This window comes from Chinchilla lanigera, unplaced genomic scaffold, assembly GCF_000276665.1.
Source record: "Chinchilla lanigera isolate Chin_1 unplaced genomic scaffold, ChiLan1.0 scaffold00034, whole genome shotgun sequence".
NCBI classification, from domain to species: domain Eukaryota; kingdom Metazoa; phylum Chordata; class Mammalia; order Rodentia; family Chinchillidae; genus Chinchilla; species Chinchilla lanigera.
Genome location: NW_004955435.1, coordinates 6,499,209 through 6,517,940, shown reverse-complemented (window position 1 = coordinate 6,517,940; position 18,732 = coordinate 6,499,209). Strand labels below are relative to the sequence as shown.

General features: G+C 38.3%; 1 protein-coding gene across 2 annotated transcripts in view; it reads left to right on the top strand.

Moving 5' to 3' along the window:
- Positions 1-18,732, top strand: part of Olfm3 (olfactomedin 3) — a 191,413-nt gene that overhangs the window by 137,755 nt on the left and 34,926 nt on the right. Inside the window, exon 1 of one of the 2 annotated variants that reach the window (XM_005388809.2) lies at positions 9,848-9,976. The exons of the other annotated variant lie outside the window; for it this stretch is intronic. Coding sequence (XP_005388866.1) covers positions 9,848-9,976 — 129 coding nt within the window. Of the gene's footprint in view, positions 1-9,847; positions 9,977-18,732 lie in introns of those variants that run through there. 2 annotated transcript variants of the gene reach the window in all.

Sequence of the window (18,732 nt, the reverse complement as noted above, 5' to 3'; positions counted from 1 at the left end):
AACCATGTGGTGCAATAAAACCGTTCGCCTCATGACAAAATCTCCTTGAAGGGGCTGGGGATTTAGCTCAGCGCACAGCACCTGCCTGGCAAGCACAAGGTCGTGAGTTCTATTCCCGGTACCGGGAAAAAAAAAAAAAAAAAAAAAAAAAACACCAACATCTCCTTGAAAGGCACATGCCCAGTGGTCTAAAGACCCCTCTCCAGGCCATACCCTTAAAGTTTCCACCACTGCCCAATAATACCAAGCTGTGGACAAGGCTTTAACACTTAGGCCTTTGGGAGACATTTACACAAACCACAGCAGAGCCTAGTCCACGTCATTGTTTCTTCTGTCTTTCTCTTAATTATTACACAGGCATTGAGATATCTCCCTCAGCTGATCTTCCAACGCTCACTCTCAGTCCTTACTCTTACTCAAAAATATTTAATTCTTTGCTTCTACGTGATCATTCTCTAACAGACAAACTTGGCATTATTTGCTTTAGTTTTGTGTTACTAAAATGAAATACTTGAGGCGATCAACTTATGAAGAGAAAAGACTTGTCCAGTTCACAGTTCTGGAGTTTTCAGTCCAAGATGCAGTGGCCTCACAGCTCTCGGCTCCTGGTGAGGTGTGAAATGGCAATTGCAGGGCGCGGAGGGGGAAGCACATTATCCACATCATGAGTCAGAGAGCAGAGCGAGGCAGAAGAGACGTTGGCCCCACAATCCCTTCCAGGACGTGTTTCCAGTGATCTCAGGGCCTTCCATGAGGCTGCACCTTTACAAAATCCACACCTCCCAATGGCACCACCCTGGGACCAAGCTTTCCGCATGGACCTTACAGGGGACAGTGTGCATTTTTAAACTATTTAATTTCAATAACAGAGACAACCTCTGTTGCCACCTTTTCCTTTACTTATTCATTCTTTAGTCCAGTTTAGTTTCTATAGATGAGCACTCACAAAAGGAGTTCTTTCTAAATCAAGTTGCTTATGTCCTCTTCAACTGTATTATAAGGTTAATATTCTATAATTGCATTGAACCCAAATGGTGAATTTGAACAGCTTCATCTATATAGCTATTGTTTTAATGACCTGGTCTTAACTATTTTTGTGAATTTGTAAAACTGGGCAACTCTCATCAGACTTCAGTGTCAATGTCAGTTGAAGTCAGACCTTTAGACATTTATATTTAACTATGTTTTTCTCCCGAGAATTTTCAAATGACAAAACAGCCTGGAGTATACCTACTGATGAAGGGACAATAATGAAGAATAGAATAGCTAATGCTATGCTTGAAAACCAGCTCTGCAGATTTCCTGCTATTTATGTGAATTTGCTAAAAAGCTGACTACAAATCCAATCTTCTCTCATACTTTGATGTTTGAGGTTGTTTACTACCACCAGATTTTTGGTTCGTGCTAAACATACACTTCAAATTCCATGAAGGAGATAAGCTTTATGAAACATCCTATAACAACTTTGCAGAAAATTGCACATTTGAAGATCCAATTTTGTTCTTTTGAGCTACCCTTGAAACAGTCTCCTTTCTGATCACCAAGCAATTTCCCAACCTTTCTGAGATGTCTCTTCCTAAACAATTTTTTTTTCCCAGAAAAGCTTTTGGCAATAATTTAACACTTTAGTCTGCCCTGGTGAGTTGGGTGAATTATAAAAGTCTGAAAATAGGTTCCAACAAAAATGAAGCAGAGACCAGGAGTCCTTACATGAGATGCAGTATCTCCTTAGAGAGCTCTGCTTTGTTACAAAGCTAAAATCAATACATGAGGAGACATATTATTTTTAATTTTTGTGCTCAGGTGTAAGCAATTGTCTGCTGAGTGTATGCAAATGAGTAACTCACATGTCTCACCCAAACAACTCCAATTGGTTAAAAAAGACAAAATTTCTAGTCAGTATGGTTGTAATATTGCTATTGTGTGTGTGTGTGTGTGTGACTGAGCTGTCATAATAACTAAGCACACACGATCTAGAATGCAGCTACCGGGGTGTATGTATTGGCCTCACCATTTATGATGCGACCTCAGAAGCAGTATTTAACTTCTTGGTGCTCAGTTCCTGATCTACAAACTGGGTATGAGAACTGTCCCCTCATAGGGTTTCTGTGAGGATTAAATAAATTCACATGTGTAAAGTTCTTGGAACAGTACTTGGCAGCTATGTTTAAATAGGGTCCCTCAGATGAAGGTCTGTAGGACAGAAACACTTTATATATTACCTAGCAGTGAATCCCTATAAACACATCACAAGGGAAAGACTAATATTTTGTATTTTAAAAACACTTAAATTACTTACTGATAATTTGTCCCAAACTTGTGTGTCTCTACTTCCTTAGTACTACTAATTTTGGGCCTTATTCATTCTTCCACAAAGATGGAAAAAAGATACATATACATATTTGGGGGAATGATGATAGCAAAAATTCCTGGAGAGCCTATCATGTTCTAGGCCCTCTAATATGATGTGCATGCAGCAGCTTATTTTACCTTCACAAATGCCAAAAGTGTTAGGTTCTCTTATCATGGCCAGCTTGTACCTGAGAAAACTGTGGCTCCCGCAGACGGGCAGCTGCTGTGGAGTAGTGCCTGCACAGTGTGAGGGGTGTGTGTGTCCTGCAGGGACAGGCACTAAGCTCTCAAGTGTAACACTGTAATATGCAATGAGCTATCAGGAAAATCACTTTAATATCTTCATTTCCAGTTCGAAGACCTAAGACCCAGAGCAGAGTGGTGACCGAGCTGAGGGGCTCCCCGTCTTACTCCCTGAGCCCCTTTTCTTCAAGCTTAACCCCAGATTTACATTTTCCCATTTCTTCAATTTTGAAGTCAGGGAAAGTCAAGGAAAAACGTTTGCCCTGAACTATTTATTCCCCCCTTGCATCTATACTCTTCCCCTTTGAAGTAGCAACAACAGCTGCCAACCAAGGATCCCCAGGGTTTGCGGCGCTCCAGAAAGCTTCACAGATGAAGGCGGAGACGAGGAGACAGAAATCCCTCCTTTAAAGAACTTTGTTAACGCTTTCCACTGTAAATTCATTCTTTCATCAGTGGACACTTTGAGACAGTGCTAAAACCCCAAGGCAACAAGGGTAAAGCGCTGGATGCTCAGAGCAGAGTGGTCTCTGACTGCTAAGGACCAAACTGAAGGACAGCAGCAAGCCCATCACTGAGGTCTCCATCTTCTTTAATCCATTGAAAGCTGTTTTTCTTTCCTCCTATCCATGACCTATACTATATACATTTAGGTATTCGATATAGTAAATGCAATATTTTGATGTACATATAGGGAAATGTTATTTTTAACCTCACCCTTTTCTGGGCTGAAGTCTTTTCCATCTTCTTTAAGGTGTTATATACAAAACTTATTAGCCAAAAGCAAGCAGAAGAGATGATATTCACACATGGTCCCTCTAGCCCTTGAGGTTCAAGAGGAGACAGAACAAGAGTTGGGGCTGGGACTTCCTGGCTTGGACTAAAAGTACTAACATTCTAAATCTGAAAATTAGAAGGAAATAAGATTTGTAACTATAAGTGTAAAGGTTCATTGCTTTATACCTTCCCTTACCCACATATACATCCACCCTACACACAAAAGAACATGCAAAATGCCATGCTTAATTATATTACACTGGTTTGTTATTATAGGAATAGGCATTATTGTCAATTTGCCTTGAAAACATTCTCCCTTTTAATCTGAGAGCAGGTCAGGAACTAAATGGTAATATACTCCTTTATTAACACAAATAACTAATATTTATTGAGAACCTCCATGATCTAGGTCCTGTCCTAGACACTGGGAATACTTCAGTGAATAAAACAGGCAACGCTCCTGCCCATGTAGAACTTGGTATGTAGTGGGAAAAAAATGGATAATAAAAAGAACGAATAAATAACATATGCAGCATGCTAATTACTTGTAAAGGAGAAAAAGAAAAGCAAAACAGGAAAAGACAATAGGAAGTAACTACATGGAAAAGGAAATGTTTTAGGTGGTGTGGTCACAAAGACCAAATGAAAAGATAATTTTGAATAAAATCAAAAAGGAAGAGAGATAATACTTAGGAACTAGAATTCCACCAGAGAAGACCAGGTGCAAAGGGATTGAAATAAAGGTTTACCTTGAATTGCTGACAACAGCAAGAGAACAAATAAAGCTAAGAGTTGAAGAGATGAGATGAGACAGATAAGAGGGGGTCAAATTATGCAGAATTTTCGAAGTCAGACTGTAGATTTTTACTTTTACCATGAATGAGATGGGAATCTGCTACAGAGTTTTAGCAGAGGAATAACAGTCTGACTTACATTTTTAACAGGGTCACTTCAGTTAGGAGATAATAAGTCGGCTGAAGTACTGTCCAGTCAAGGTGCAATTTGTAAAGAACCAAACGAGAAGACATGGCCGCACAGGAGGGGTATAAAATAGTTGAATTCTAGATCTATGTTGAAAGGAGAAACTAGAAGACTTGCTAATAAATTGATACGAGACTTAATGGAGAAAAGTTAAGGATGAAACCTTCATTTTTGGCCCAGGTAACTTAACTGGGGAATTGCCAGTTAACTGAAATTAAAACTTTTCCAGGAATAGTGGCATGGGTATGGCGTTTTTATTTATTTGTGGGAGTTTTGTTTTGTTTTGTTCTTTCACAGGGGTTGGGGGAGACATTTCAAGAGCTCATTTCTTAACATGTTCAATTTAAGATGTCTATTAAACGTCAAAGTGGAGATGCCAAGTAGATAATTGGATATGCAAGTCTGAATTGATAGGAGAGCTCCACGAGGAAGAAGTGAATTTGGGAGTCATTAGCATATAGATGAGGAAGAATCAGCAGAGGAGACATAAAAAGAGGTCAGGAAGGTGGAGGGAAGAGAGGTGAGAGTGATATTCTGAGAGCAAAGAAAAGAAAGGGGCTGGGGATTTAGCTCAGTGGCACAGCACCTGCCTGGCAGGCCAAGGTCATGAGTTCGATTCCTGGTACTGGAAAAAAAAAAAAAAACAAAAAAAAAAAAACAAAAAAAAAGGAAAGAAAGTATTTCAAGGAAGAGAGTACAGTTCACGAATACTGCTCATGTGTCAAAGAAGTTAAGGGCTGAAAACTGACTTCTAGATCTAGCCATGTGAAGTCAGTGGTAGGCTTCATAAAAGCTCTACTAGAGGACTAGAGAAGTGTAGGACAGAAAAGCTGGTTAGGAAGAGTGAAATTAAAGATAGTGAGTATGGATAAGTCTTTCAGAAGTTGCGCTGTGAAATGAAGTTGAGAAATACATAACTGGAGAAAAGTAGGATCAAGAAAGTGTGGTTAGAACTGGAAATGTACGTCAGTGGTAAAGCATTTACCTCCCATGCATGAGTTCTTATGTTTGATCTCCAGCACTGAAAAAGAAGTCTATACTTAAAACAGGAGGTTTAAAGTAATGATAGTATGCTCCTGAGAAGGAGGCATTAAAGCAGGAAATTTTATTGATATTGGAAAAAAAAGAAGTAATCAAGAAGTTATGTCTGTGAGTAGGGGATCTGCATGTGGTCCAGAGGAGTCTATTTGAAGAGTAGGCCAGGGATGAATCACCAGCCCTTTGTGGGAGCTTTTAGGAATGAAAATTACTTTTCCCTATACCACAGCAAGTCAGACTTTTCTGGTGACACCTAGGAATGTGGATCCTAACAACTTCCAGGTAATTCTTTTACACCATAGAATGAAAGGTGCCGTTCTAGTGCACAATGGGGAGGCCAACTTTTCCTAAAAACACAGACAGTTTGATAAGAGGAGGGAAGGCAGAGTGTCGGGCACAGGTGTGTTATGTAGGTCACTGTGACAGTGCACCCTTATGAAAGTGCTGCTGTAATTGCTCCAACTTCTCAGGGAAGTAGGATTCACATCATCAGTCCCTCTCCATGGTGTAACCCAGCACCATAGTGATGTGGTGTCATGCAATAAAGTTCCATTATCCTTTTCACCCCCCAGTGACTGAGGCTCGTATCTGCCTAGGTTGTGTTCTTCAGACCTACTACACAATTACCTGCCAAGCCAGGAAGTACTATATGTGTTTAAGACCAAAGTAGCATTACAATTTTGTATTAAAAGTCAAGTAGAAAAGTTGTGATGAAGGAACATGCCAATATTATAAAAGCTTACCTATGTCTTTCTCACTTAATATTTATTTATTATTATGAAAGTTTATTATGAAATACACTCCAAGTAGTAAAGACAGGCTACTATAAAAACTCTAATGAATAAGTGTATTAATTAATATCTTTCACCATGCCACGAGAAATAATACGCAGTTGTAGTTGTTGCAGCTATTGATCCACTATGGGACTCTAAAAGGAAAATAAGTGTGTAGTCAGGTTACATTTTCTGTGAAAATATTGGACTTAGAAATATATGCACCACTTACTAAAAATAGAGACTGTCGTTGTCACCTGTTAAAAACAGTATATAAGTAATAAATCTAGACATTATCTTGAATGAAATTCTAAATAAAACCTTGGTCATCCCTGTAAGTTACCTTATTTTTGCTAGGCCATCAAGAGTACGTGGTGTAAGGAAATTAACATTGTGTGAACTGCATGTGTGGGCATAATGCCACCCTCTGACTACACAGGAAACTCACAGTGGGTATGTGACGAAGAGTATCCCAGTGGGTATGTGACAAACTCCCTAAAGTAATGCTTCTGCGTGTATTTCGTATCCTGATGAACAACACTCTTCACCCAGCCCCAAAGATGGAGGTTCCTTCAGGCATCTTCTCCCTTAGTTTCCACACATGCTCAATTACAAAGGCCTGCCAGTTCTCCAACAAACCTCAAGGCAATCCATCCTTTTGAATACCACTAGCAGCTCTTATTCAAGGACTCAGCAATTCTTACCTAGACTATGAACATCTACCTCTAATATGCATTGTTCTCCTGGTAACCTCCATCATAAAAATGTTTAATAAATAATTTGCAGCATGAATTTAATAACTCCATTGCTGTCCATTAAACCATGACATGTAGGTTTGTCTTGGTTACTTTTCTCTCATTGCTGAGACAAAATACCTGGTGCCTAAAATTAAGGAAAGAAAAGTTTATGTAGCTCACACTCTGTGGAGCTTTCAGTCCATACTCAGCTGGCTTCAAGGCAGAGTGGCACAGGGAGAGGGTACCAGTTCATAGTGGCGGAAGACAGCAAAAACAACAAGAGCAAAAAGGGAGGAGCGGCAGGAAGAGCAAGGTTCTTTCCCTCCTTTATATTGTATGCAGGCTGCCACCCTAGGGTGGGTGTAGCTCTCACACCCATGATCCCAGCACTGGACCATGAATCAATCAAAAACTCTAGGAGCCCGGCCCATGACTGCATGATGTTTTTTGGGGACATCCAGACACAAACCATAACAAGGCTCAAATACCATTGGTGGCCCTGGACCCTGCACCTAGTCACAGCCAACATCTCCAGCCTCAGATTTTGCTGCTTCTTTCATTTCCACTTGTACTCTGCTGTGAAAGCTCTGCAACTACTGGGTTTCTTGCTCTGAACGCAAGCTGCAACTTCTCTACAGAAAAATCTCTTCCCTTTGCAAATTGAACTTCTAAATGGAAACCACTTAAAGAGATTATGAGTGTACTGGAAACTATTTTGCTCTTTGCAAATTGTTGTTATTTTTATTTCCCACAACTAATAATCGTTATGGTTGGAGCTTCTCTATTTCACTGTGTGCCATTTAAGCCTCTTCTAAAACAACATAGTGCAGCTTTTATGTTGTTCATAAGCATCACCGAATCAAACTTTCAGCACTGCTCCCTCTCAGTTCTTTAGGGCAGTCATTTGCATTTCAGGGAAACGGAAAGAACCATTCCATTTGTACCGCTCTTCTTTATTTCTTCCTTTCTTCTTCATTTATCCTGTTTTCCCCTGACATTCGATTCTGTATTCTTCTACAGATGCTAATATTTTGTTGACTAATCATTCATTAATAAGTATACTTACCCTCTGCCACAGTGCTTCTTAAATTATCCAGTAATTGCATGTATATTAATTTTCAATTTTGGAAATTAAGCTTTTGAAAATATACACCTCTCCTTTATTAACGCTGGTAGATTTCCAGGTGTATTTCTCACATATTTAGATGTGTAAAACCACTTTGCAGTTTATTATTACTCCATTGCAATACTAAGTAACATAAAATTTCATAGTCTTGTCCAGGAATGCTCTGTGTTGCTTTGTGCACCAACTATTGCATTTCTACTCTTATGGTATGAGTTTTGAGGCTTAAAAGAAATACTGTTTGATTTTCTAGTTACCATGATTAAAAAAGAAAGACAAAGTTATATGAATCATTTGGATTCATATAACAGTAAAACAAAAGAAACAAAGAAAAGCAAAGATATCCAGGATTCCGAATAGTTGCAAGAATGATTTGAAGAGTCTGTTAGCATCCATTTCAGTTTAAAGCTGCTTTTGAAAATAAATGGGCACACTATAAATATGCATCTTGTGCAATTTTACTAGATTTTGTCTTAATTTTCCTATCTAAACTGCTTAGAAAGATACATAACTTTGGCCAAAAATTCCAGATAAAAATAATCCTATAATTATCCTAAGAATTCAAAACAATGTTTGGTAAATTTTTTTGTAACTGATTCCTTTCATTTAATTTTCATTTAGCCATATTTTCCTTCACATCTTATTTCTACATTTTTATTTTAAAATACATATATTATTTAAAGAAATTGCCTCTGATTTCATTTGGGACTTGATATTTGGATGTGGGCAATTTGTAGTAGTTTTACAAAAGAATGTAGCAAAATTACCCATAAACCCTTGATTCTGTGTACCATATTTGCCAATGGAGTTCTAATAAAAAGATAAGTGAGTTTTAGAGCTGGGAAAGGCCATGGAATCCAGCCCCCATCTATTGTAGGGAAATACTAAAGCCAAAGATTAATTTGCTGGCTACTCACACAGCCAACTAGAAGAGAGTAAGAAAAGACCCTCGGACTTCCTGGGTCAAAGTGCTGTGCACCTTCTAAAAACTCCCATGTTCTCTCAAGACACAGATTTCAATTATGTGTCTGTCATTCTTCACAAGGTGAAAATGGTGTCACCTGAAGCTGGCATGTGACCAAGCACTTCTGAAGGAAAGCATGTGTTCTCAGAGCACAGCTGGAGACGCAAATTTTCAGTAAAATAAGTTTCTCTCCAAAGCTGTCTGTTTTGTCTGCTCAGATTAAAAAGCCTAAAGGTAGTATCTGCCGCAGGCAATAGCTATTCACCTCTGACTAAAGTTTTAAAGCAAGGATGCTAATTTTAAATTACTGTTTAAAAGAAAGCAATCTCTTACTCTCAGTATCTGACCATCTTGGAAATGATTTGTAGACTTTTCATACTTTCCCTAAAAGCACTCTGTCCTTGCCCAGAAAATCTGTACATATTAAGTTTGGTGTTTGAAATGTGCACTTTGGCAGGTCTCCATTTAATGGCATCCTTTTTCCATGAAAGAGAAAGAGCAGCTGATTATATTCACACAAACCCCAGAGGACATGGGCTGTGTTGATGGTAACTGAGCAAAGAGAAGCAGGCAAAGCTCACATTTCCTCTGCCCTCCAACTTCTGGTCTCCTAATTACCAACCAAACCCTATAAGGATATCTTATTTGATGATCCGGCAGTGTCAGAAAAGGGAGGGGAGAGGGTTCAGGCTGCTTCCCATGGGGGTGGGGGTTTCTGTAAGCTTTCCCGGGTGATTAGAGCTGGGGCTGTTGATCTCTTTTTCTGCTGTCATTGTGGTGCGCTGCAGTCACGCCTCCCGCTACCAGCCTGGCTCCGGATCTTAATCAGTCACTATGAAAACTCATTAGCTTCACAGCAATGAGCCCTCCTCTGCTGAAGCTTGGCGCTGTGCTTAGCGCCATGGCAGTGATCTCAAACTGGATGTCCCAAACTCTCCCATCCTTGGTAGGACTGAACGCCACGAGGCTGTCGACGACAGATACCTTAGTAAGTGATTCCTGTGGGTTTGGCCATCTTGGGAAGTGTGTGCATTAAACCAGTAGGCTTTACTTTCTAAATTGCAAAAGCAGATTTTGCTTCTCTACTGATAGGTCAACTTAAAAGACATGATATCTGAGTGGTAATCTTAGCAGTGGATATTTATGTATGAACACTTTAAAGGTACACACAAAAGACTGAGAAATTAGCTTTTAAAAAGAAATAGTAATTATAAAAAGGGGCTTCTTAAATTGGAAGAGTGTAATTTATATTTAACTATAATTTGAGATTTGGAAATACTCTTTAAGAATTATACTTTGTTTTTATTATTGTACTTGTTCTAATGTCTAAATTCCCCATAACTGTCTGACAGGATAAGCCATACGGTATATTTTATGTAACCTGGTTTTACGACAGCAAGATCTTCCTTGCAACTTGATGTCTGTGACTATATTTAATGCAGAAAACAACATATTTTAAGCATAAATGGGAAAAAACTCAGCAATTTAAAACCTGCCTAAAGGATTTCTAAGAGAACTAAAAAACATGAACAATAGAAACTTTTACCTGATAAAAGCACCTTCCTATATTGTTTAATATTTTATGAAGACTTTTCTTGTCACAAACATATTTTGTGTGGTTTTCCTTAAATAAAATTATGGCCTTTTAATCTTCCTCACATTTTAATAAGGTACGTTCTGATAGTTTAGAATAAACTTTAGTTAGTAATACTCTGACAGATTTTTTTAAAAAAGAAAAACTATTAATTCTTCACATAAATATTTCAATAACAGGAATAGTCTGGGGAAAAAAAAATCCCTGCCATCAAATAAAGGACACAAAAATAATTAAGATTTTTTTAAACTTTCATGCAGATTACTCCAGTGGACAATAAAAAGTCAAACAAGAAAAGCAGCCTTCTACTTTTAAGAGTTGTTTGCTGTGCTAATAATAATTAATGTATCAATCAATGTGTAATTAAGTGTGTAATGAATTACACACTTTTTCAGCTTCCCCCAATGCCTAGGACACCAGCAGAGCCCATAGGAGGCACACAGTGACCGGCTTTTACATTTTTACCTTCCTTGAATTACTTAAGTGCCTCTGTCATTGAAGATTCTCTTGTATATCCTCAAAATGTGAACCGAGAGGCGTGATATAAAATGATGTATAGTTACAAAGATGGCATCAGTACACCATGGCAAAACAGAGACATTTACATTACTTTATATGTACTGAGCCAAGTTTTTCCAACGTCAAAGTACCTGGTTGTTTACAATGACATACTTATTGAATTAACTCAGAAAAATAATTCTAAACTAGGAAACTACTGAATAATTTATGTTTCGAATATAGTAACTTGGTTCTGAGTTATCTATGTTTTGTGGGTTTAGATAGGCTTAGTTCTTTTCTATTGATGACTGAGAAGAATCAAATTTTCAAACTTATACATGACTTTTTAGTTTTAGTCGTCCTGCAAGTTTAAAGTAAGTTAAGTTCTCTTTACTTTCAAGTTGAGAGCTTGTTGCTTGAAAAATGTAATGTATTGTTATAGATGTATGTATGTTCTGATGCAGCAGTTCTTACTTCAGATGTCTCCCTTTTGCAAACAAACCAAACCTAATAATTTCAGGAAAGTTTTTACCATGGTGATGAGCACAAAACTGTAAGTGGTATTCCCTGGAATGGAGAAACCAGGTTGCAAACTCTTTTTGTGTGTGTGTATGCTTTAGAGAAGAGTAATGTCTATTCTGTAATTATTCAAGATGATTGCTCCTACCCTAGGATTCCCAGGGTGAAAGATGAGCGACTCCATTTCTAAATTAACAGCATAAAATATTGATGCTGGAAAGGTGGAAAGGATTTTAAAACCATCTGGACTGATTATTTTCACACTACCTTCAGCAGCAGAGACTTTTTTTTTTTAACAAAGTAAGCATTAGTTTGAATATCTACAGATTGTTCAGTGAAGCAGTGTGGACATCAGTAAGTAAACGGGTCATGATCAAGTCATAAATAGTGGGAGGAGGCGGTCACTGGCTCTGTACCATTTGCTTCCTTCTCACACAAATATCTCCTTGCTCCACTAAAGATATCTTCTCAGGTACTTTAGAGCTCTCCAGAGTTGAACTGGAAATATAACTGACCTGATGCTGCCTCTTCTATCTGCCCTGGGTAGACTGACTTCAAGTGTGCGAGTGACCAGTTATATTTCAGAGTCAAAGGTAGAACCAAGAGAGGGGTCCCACCCAGAAAAGTCATCTCTTCCACCACGTCCCTTACTGCTCCTTCCCCAGCAGGCTCTGGTGTCCTACTCTGTGTACTGCATGTTGTTCAGAGTTTAGCATGTTCCTGGACTCCTCGATCTCTCTCACACACCAAAGCCCTCACCCTTTAAAATATCTTTCTCATCTCTTGGGCTGTACAGTCAGAAAAAAGCTATAAAGTCAACTTTAAAACCCCCAAAGTGTTTGCATTTTTCAGAAGAAAAGAGCGTCAGCTGTGTCATTTTAGACAAGATCAGGTGAGCGCAGGGTGGTATGGCCATAGACTTCTGTGTCACTTTAGTGACAGTGGCAAAGCCGTGAAGGACACTTTCTGGGCAGAGGATTCTTTCTATTGTCTTTCAAATGGTTCTCTAAAGACCTTTATTACTGCTGCCATGTAATAGGCTTGCAAGACTCTTTCTCAAGATGGAAAGGTAGACAATTAATTATTCTACGGCACAATGCATATAACTACACAGTAGTGAGCTAGCTCTTCACCTCTATTTTCCCACTCCATGCTCTCATTTCAAACATATGAAAGCTATGAGCCAATCACTATGTACACAAAACAAGAGCTTTATAATATGGTCAGTGATTTTTCATGGAAAGTGCAGCAATATGAATGTAATGTTTCTTTAAAATGAAACTTTCAAATGCCAGGAAAAAAAAGATATATAGGGTGTGAGTCATTTATTAGCAGTTATTTATGACAATGTTCTTTGATATAGACAGTGTACATTTGATTTTCTAAAAGAAGGCTTACAATTTCCAGATGTATTTTATCAATAAGTAGTTAAATAAGTAGTTAATACAACTCTTAATTAAGTAATAAACTTCCTCTTGTTTTTCTTTGACTATTGGAACATTCTTTCCTTCATCCTTCTTGTTTGATATTTATTTGACATTTTTGACATTTTATTCCCTTCTAAACTGGTGTCTGAGGAGAGGCAGCTTCAGCTCTCAGAAAGCTCCCACTCCCCCTGAAACTTTTCTCTGATGCAGAATGACTTCCCCTGGAGGCTGAGCTTCTGAGAAATCCCCCATACTGTGGACTCCATACCAGGAAGAACCTGGAAAAGAACAATTAAAAAAGCAGAGGATGCTTAGCAGACACCAGCTGTTCTCAGAGAGTCAGCCCTACCGCTGTGGTACGAAGAGGCCTTGAAGGGACCTCTAGGCATAGGCAATTTGTTTTGCTACATTTTCAAACATCTAGCTGGCCTCTCCTCATAAATAGCTACTTTGATGAGTTAGTCAATTTAAGGTTCTGTAAAATGAATAGAATATGCTGAAACAAACTGTCAGCATTCTGAGTCTTTTATTCTCAAATAACCAATGTGTGTTTATTTTTTTTTTCCAATGTATTTTTAGCAGTGAATGAAGACATCTGACTTCACTGCCCTCCCACACCCCAAATCCTTAGGCAATGTCCATTTTGTGACAAGGACAATTAAGGAGCAGAGTTGGTTGAGAGAACGGAATGGCATATCTTGAGAGCAGTGTGATAACTGCCTTTTTATAGAAGAATCACCTAATGTAAGAGAGTCCATTTATTCTTGTTCTAGGGTGTTCAAAAAAAGTAGGGCCAAAGAAGGAAAATTTACATAGACAGAAGTTCAAATCATGCCCCGCAACTTTCCACCACTAGAACGGTGGCCTGTGAAGTGATGAAGTCCTGTCATGCAGAGTCAAACAGAAACACAGGCCGAGAATACAGCTGAAGCACAAAGTCCCGAGTTTGATTCCCAATACAAAAAAGAAAAAGAAAAAAAAAAACAGAAACGCAAGAATACACAGAAATGTCACAAATGGAGAGCCATAGGACTAAACAGGTCTTCTCAGGTTCTTCCCAGCTCTAGTCAAGGAGATTTTCACAGACTATGGGCAGATGTAACCATCCTCAATTGGATGATTTTTTCGGTTACTTGTGTTGTTGTTTCTATTTATAGCTGGTTTTCTTGTTATTTTCAAAACCTAGAGATTTCCTTGAGTGAAGACTATTCATTTATTTCAGCCCCAAGTATTCTTATAAACAATAGCAAGAGAACTGCTATACAGTGACATCTATTAACACATCCTCCAGAACTGCTGGATCTGACAACCTCTCTCTAACCCCTGTCCTCACATTGCTCCTCTCCACGGCTGAAACCATTAGCATGCTCATCTCACTCTCCGGGATCAAAGGTATTCACAAATAGAAAATGTCTAAGGGGTTTTTATCACTCGGGTATCTCCATTCTACATGAAACAGATTTTAATAAGTGTTTTTCTTCCTGCTTTGTCCCTTGCCTTGTACACTACCTGCAGTAGATCGGTTCCTTATTTCTTTTGGTTCAGTATGTACTTTTTGGAACACCCAGAAACAGCAAAAAACTAAAATCTAACAATGTAGAACCAGGCAATTTTCTTCTGTTCTAAGGATAAGCCTTTTCTTTGCCTTCCTCTCTATCTGGGCCCTGAACAAGTACTGCAGTGCCTTTCACAGAAGTACTAGGTTGAGCTGCATCTTGCTGATCTCCTACTCTGTCTGACTGCCCCGTGTATATGACAATAGTTGCTGTTTCCACAGTGGATAATACCCTCCACCTGCCCAGGCAGATGTGCTCCTATCCACTGCAGAGGGGTCTGTCTCCTCTAAAACTCCATTTACAGGTCTTGGTGAATGAGCATGGGGGATAATCTACATTTATCTGCAGAGGCTGAACATAAAAACCTCTAGGCTGAAAGCTGGAGAACACTGCTGTCTCATACATAATATTGACTAACTGAACAACTTGCAAAAATGGTCTTTTTCAACATACGATTCCTAAAGAATGAGGAAAACTCTCACAAGTTGACTTTACACTTACAAAACGTAGCTTTGGCATTATAAGCAAAGAATTGAGATTTGAAATGCAATGGTTAAATTATCTTTTTAACATTCTTACTAACGTTTTGCTAATTTCATGAGTTTTGTAATATGAAAAACTTCTAAATAGTTCATTTAGTTGTTTTAATTAACACAAAAGATTCAAAAAGAACTGCATCAGTAATCTCTGTAATTTCTAATGCTTTCAATAGCAATATATTATGTGCACACGCCAGATCCTAGTATCGGGTTTCACAATAGTTTAGCAAATGCTGTTGGGTTAAGATATTGCCACATCTTAAGGGGGATTTAAATGACGAGTGAACAACATGGTGGATAACGCGGTGTTCTGAAATCAGGCTGTACAAGTACAAATTCCCACTTCTGTGGACTATTCTCTGTGTGATCTCCAAGCCTCACTGCCTCTGTTTCCTTATCAGGAAAAGGGGAAGAATAGTCCACAAGGTTATTATGATGTTCAAAGACAAAAAACACCCAAACTGCCGTATGAGCAGAGTTCCATAGAAGATTGCCCTTAATATGAATTTTATTGACACTTGAGTGTCTATAAAAAGTTAAGGTTAGAGCAGGACTTTTTGCATGCGTATTGAAAAGACATCTAAATATGTTCTTCCATTTGACATCATAGTTTTATTTTGGTTTCTTTCCAATGCCAGGATGAGTGTCCTAAAATATAGCACTTGAAATGCTTATAACACTCCCTCTATTTATCACTGGCCCCAGAATGAAAGGCTCTGGGAAAATCCACAGGACTGTCAGGCACTCACCTTTATACTGGGTTTTCTTGGTTCTGATTTACCTTTTTTCTTGCCAAAAAGGGTGATTTTTTTTAATAGTTCGGATCATTCTAACTGTGCTAAAGAAGGTCACGGCTCTTCTTAATGATTCCTACAGGAAGACAAGAGCAAGTACAAAGAAGGCTGGAGCCTTTAATGGTATTAAGCAAACACTTCAAGAAGAATGCTAAATGGATATCAGACTTTCTTCACCTTTTCCCTTGCTTGTTCCAGAGAGTGGCTAACACCTAGCTCTGTAATCAGCACCACACAAGTCAGCCAAAGGCCTGGCAAGTACACATCAATATTAATAGTGCCAGGCTTAATAATCAGTGTTTGCACTGCTGTTAAAATATTTTAATATTGTGACTAGGTGGTCCCTGCTCCTTCATCCAAAAGCTAAATTTATTCTAATGAAAAGCCTTCATTTGATGACATATTGGAGATTTGTGTCCAACGTTAGAAGCTGGCAGGGCCTATGTCCAAACACATTTATCCCACACTGTTACTTATTTTAAAGCTTTAATTATGTTATTGAAACTGTACCGCTAGCCTATTTCTACCTTCACTCTGTAGATAATCTCCTCTGAGATTTTCTGACAAAAGCAGACCCAAATGATTATCTCATGTTTCTACAGAAGTAAAACTAATTCCAATAAAGATACTCCTAATTTAGCAACCGAATTCCATTCCAGCGACTAGGTCTTTCAATGAATGGGTCACTAGGTGAGAAACTGGATATGGTACTCACACTACGATATTCGGAACAAAGAAATGGTCAAAGGAAACTCCAATCTGATGACTTTGTTTTTATTTGCATAACTCTTACATGCACTCATGTAATATATAACAGAACATAAAACTACAGTATTATACAGTAAAGTCAGCAAAAATTACAGTACTGTATAAGCAAGGTTCAAAAGAAGGTATTGAGGCTCTGTAAACAAGATGTACAGAACTGTATAAAAAAAGTCAGATTGTAAGTCAAAGTAGTGCATCGTAATTCTGAACAAGTTGCCTGGGTTTAAGTCTGAACAGTGGATGAACAGGTTGTTAAATAGGGAATAGATTTACAAAAGACGTGAGTCATCCATGTAATATCCATTGCTGTGTTTCCAATATTTATATGATTAATCTTTGGAAACAATTAGGTGCATGCTGAGAATCATATCAATACAGCTATTACAGAGGAATTAAAAGTAATACTGGAGATGTACTGTCCAAAAGTACATGTGGCTACAGAACACAGGTATTAAGCTCTTGAGATATGAGTAGTTCAAACTGAATTCATAGGAATAAAATGAATATTTAATTTCAGTGGCTCGTTTTAAAGTCTTTAAAAATAAAAACAGTAATTGTAGATACTTGGGAGACTGAGGGAGGAGGATCACAAGTTCAAGCCCAGCCTGGACAACATAGTAAGATTCTGTCTCAAAAATTTTTACAAAGGAAAAATTTTCTCTTGATGCAGTTCAGTAGTAGAGTGTTTGCAGAGCATAGGTTCAGTACACACACACACACACACACACACACACACACACACAGAATATAAATTATGAATGATTTTCATATTCTATGTTGAATGATAGCATTATGGATAAATTGAGCTAAAATATCTTATTAAAATTATTTTCAGTAGCTTCTTTTCATGTTTAAAATACCCATGGCTCCATAATTCTACTGTGCAGTGCAGAAACAGAACACAGCCCTTGGCTTCCTAGCCTGAATCACCACATACAACCTGTGCAGGCTGAGCCAGGTTAACCAATTCCCTTTTCTGTGAAATGGGAATAACAGCAATAGTTTCGGCTGCTTTGAAGTGGAAGTGAGCTTCCTTGGAATGGAGTCTGGCCTCGAGCAAGGCAGCATTCTCCAGCCAAGGCCATCCCCAAGGAGACACTTCACGGAGCAGCGAGCCGCCAGTCCCCCAGGCAGTTGGTGGAGCGAGCGCCTGCAATGTACACCGAGCCATTCACAGTAACTGCTGTTTTTTAATAGAAAGGAACTTTTAATAGAAAATTAAGGGAAGCTAGAGGAATAAAACCGTAGCGTTTGTTAATACTGACACTTCTCATTTACACAATTTCAAGTATAATCCTGGCTAAATTCTTCCACTCCCTATAATGAAAATAAGTTCCCTCTGTGTACATTATTTGAAAATCTACTGAAGTTCTTCTGAAAAAATAATTAGACAAAATGTAAGGATAATTATCTTTGTTCTTGATAGTGTACACTTAATAGAATAGATAGGAAATGAGCACATTTCTAATAGCTAGGAATAAACTAGCTATTAAAATAAGATTCTTGAAATACAAATAACAATCCCAGGCAATACACATTAAATGCCTAAGAGTAGTACCAACAGTACTTCAGAATAGGTAGGCCAAATGAACAGACAGATTATAAAGGAGGCATTCCAAGTGGCCAATGCAGAAAGAGCAATGATGCACAAAGATATCAATCAACGCTGGATGATTGCAAGACTCACCCGGCTCAATTTAACTGGAGTGAAAGCTGCTGTCGGACAGCAGGAAGTAAAACAATAAGCATAAAAAAGTGACAGAATGAAGTACAACCAGAATGCTACCTCGGATTTAGGGTGCAAGGGCCCAGAAATTATTGGGAGATCAATTTAAGAGACTCTGCCAAAACAATGCAACTTCTCTGAAAGTCCATATCTTTTGCACAACGTTGCTGACTTCTTTTACACTATATCATCTTGTAATATTCTTTCCTGCTTTTGTAATAATTAGTCCTTTAATGCAAAGGAAATACCTTGAGGCAGGGGTTCGTTTCAGAATATCAACCCTGAATAATAATCAGCAACGAATATACTAATACTTGCCACTAACT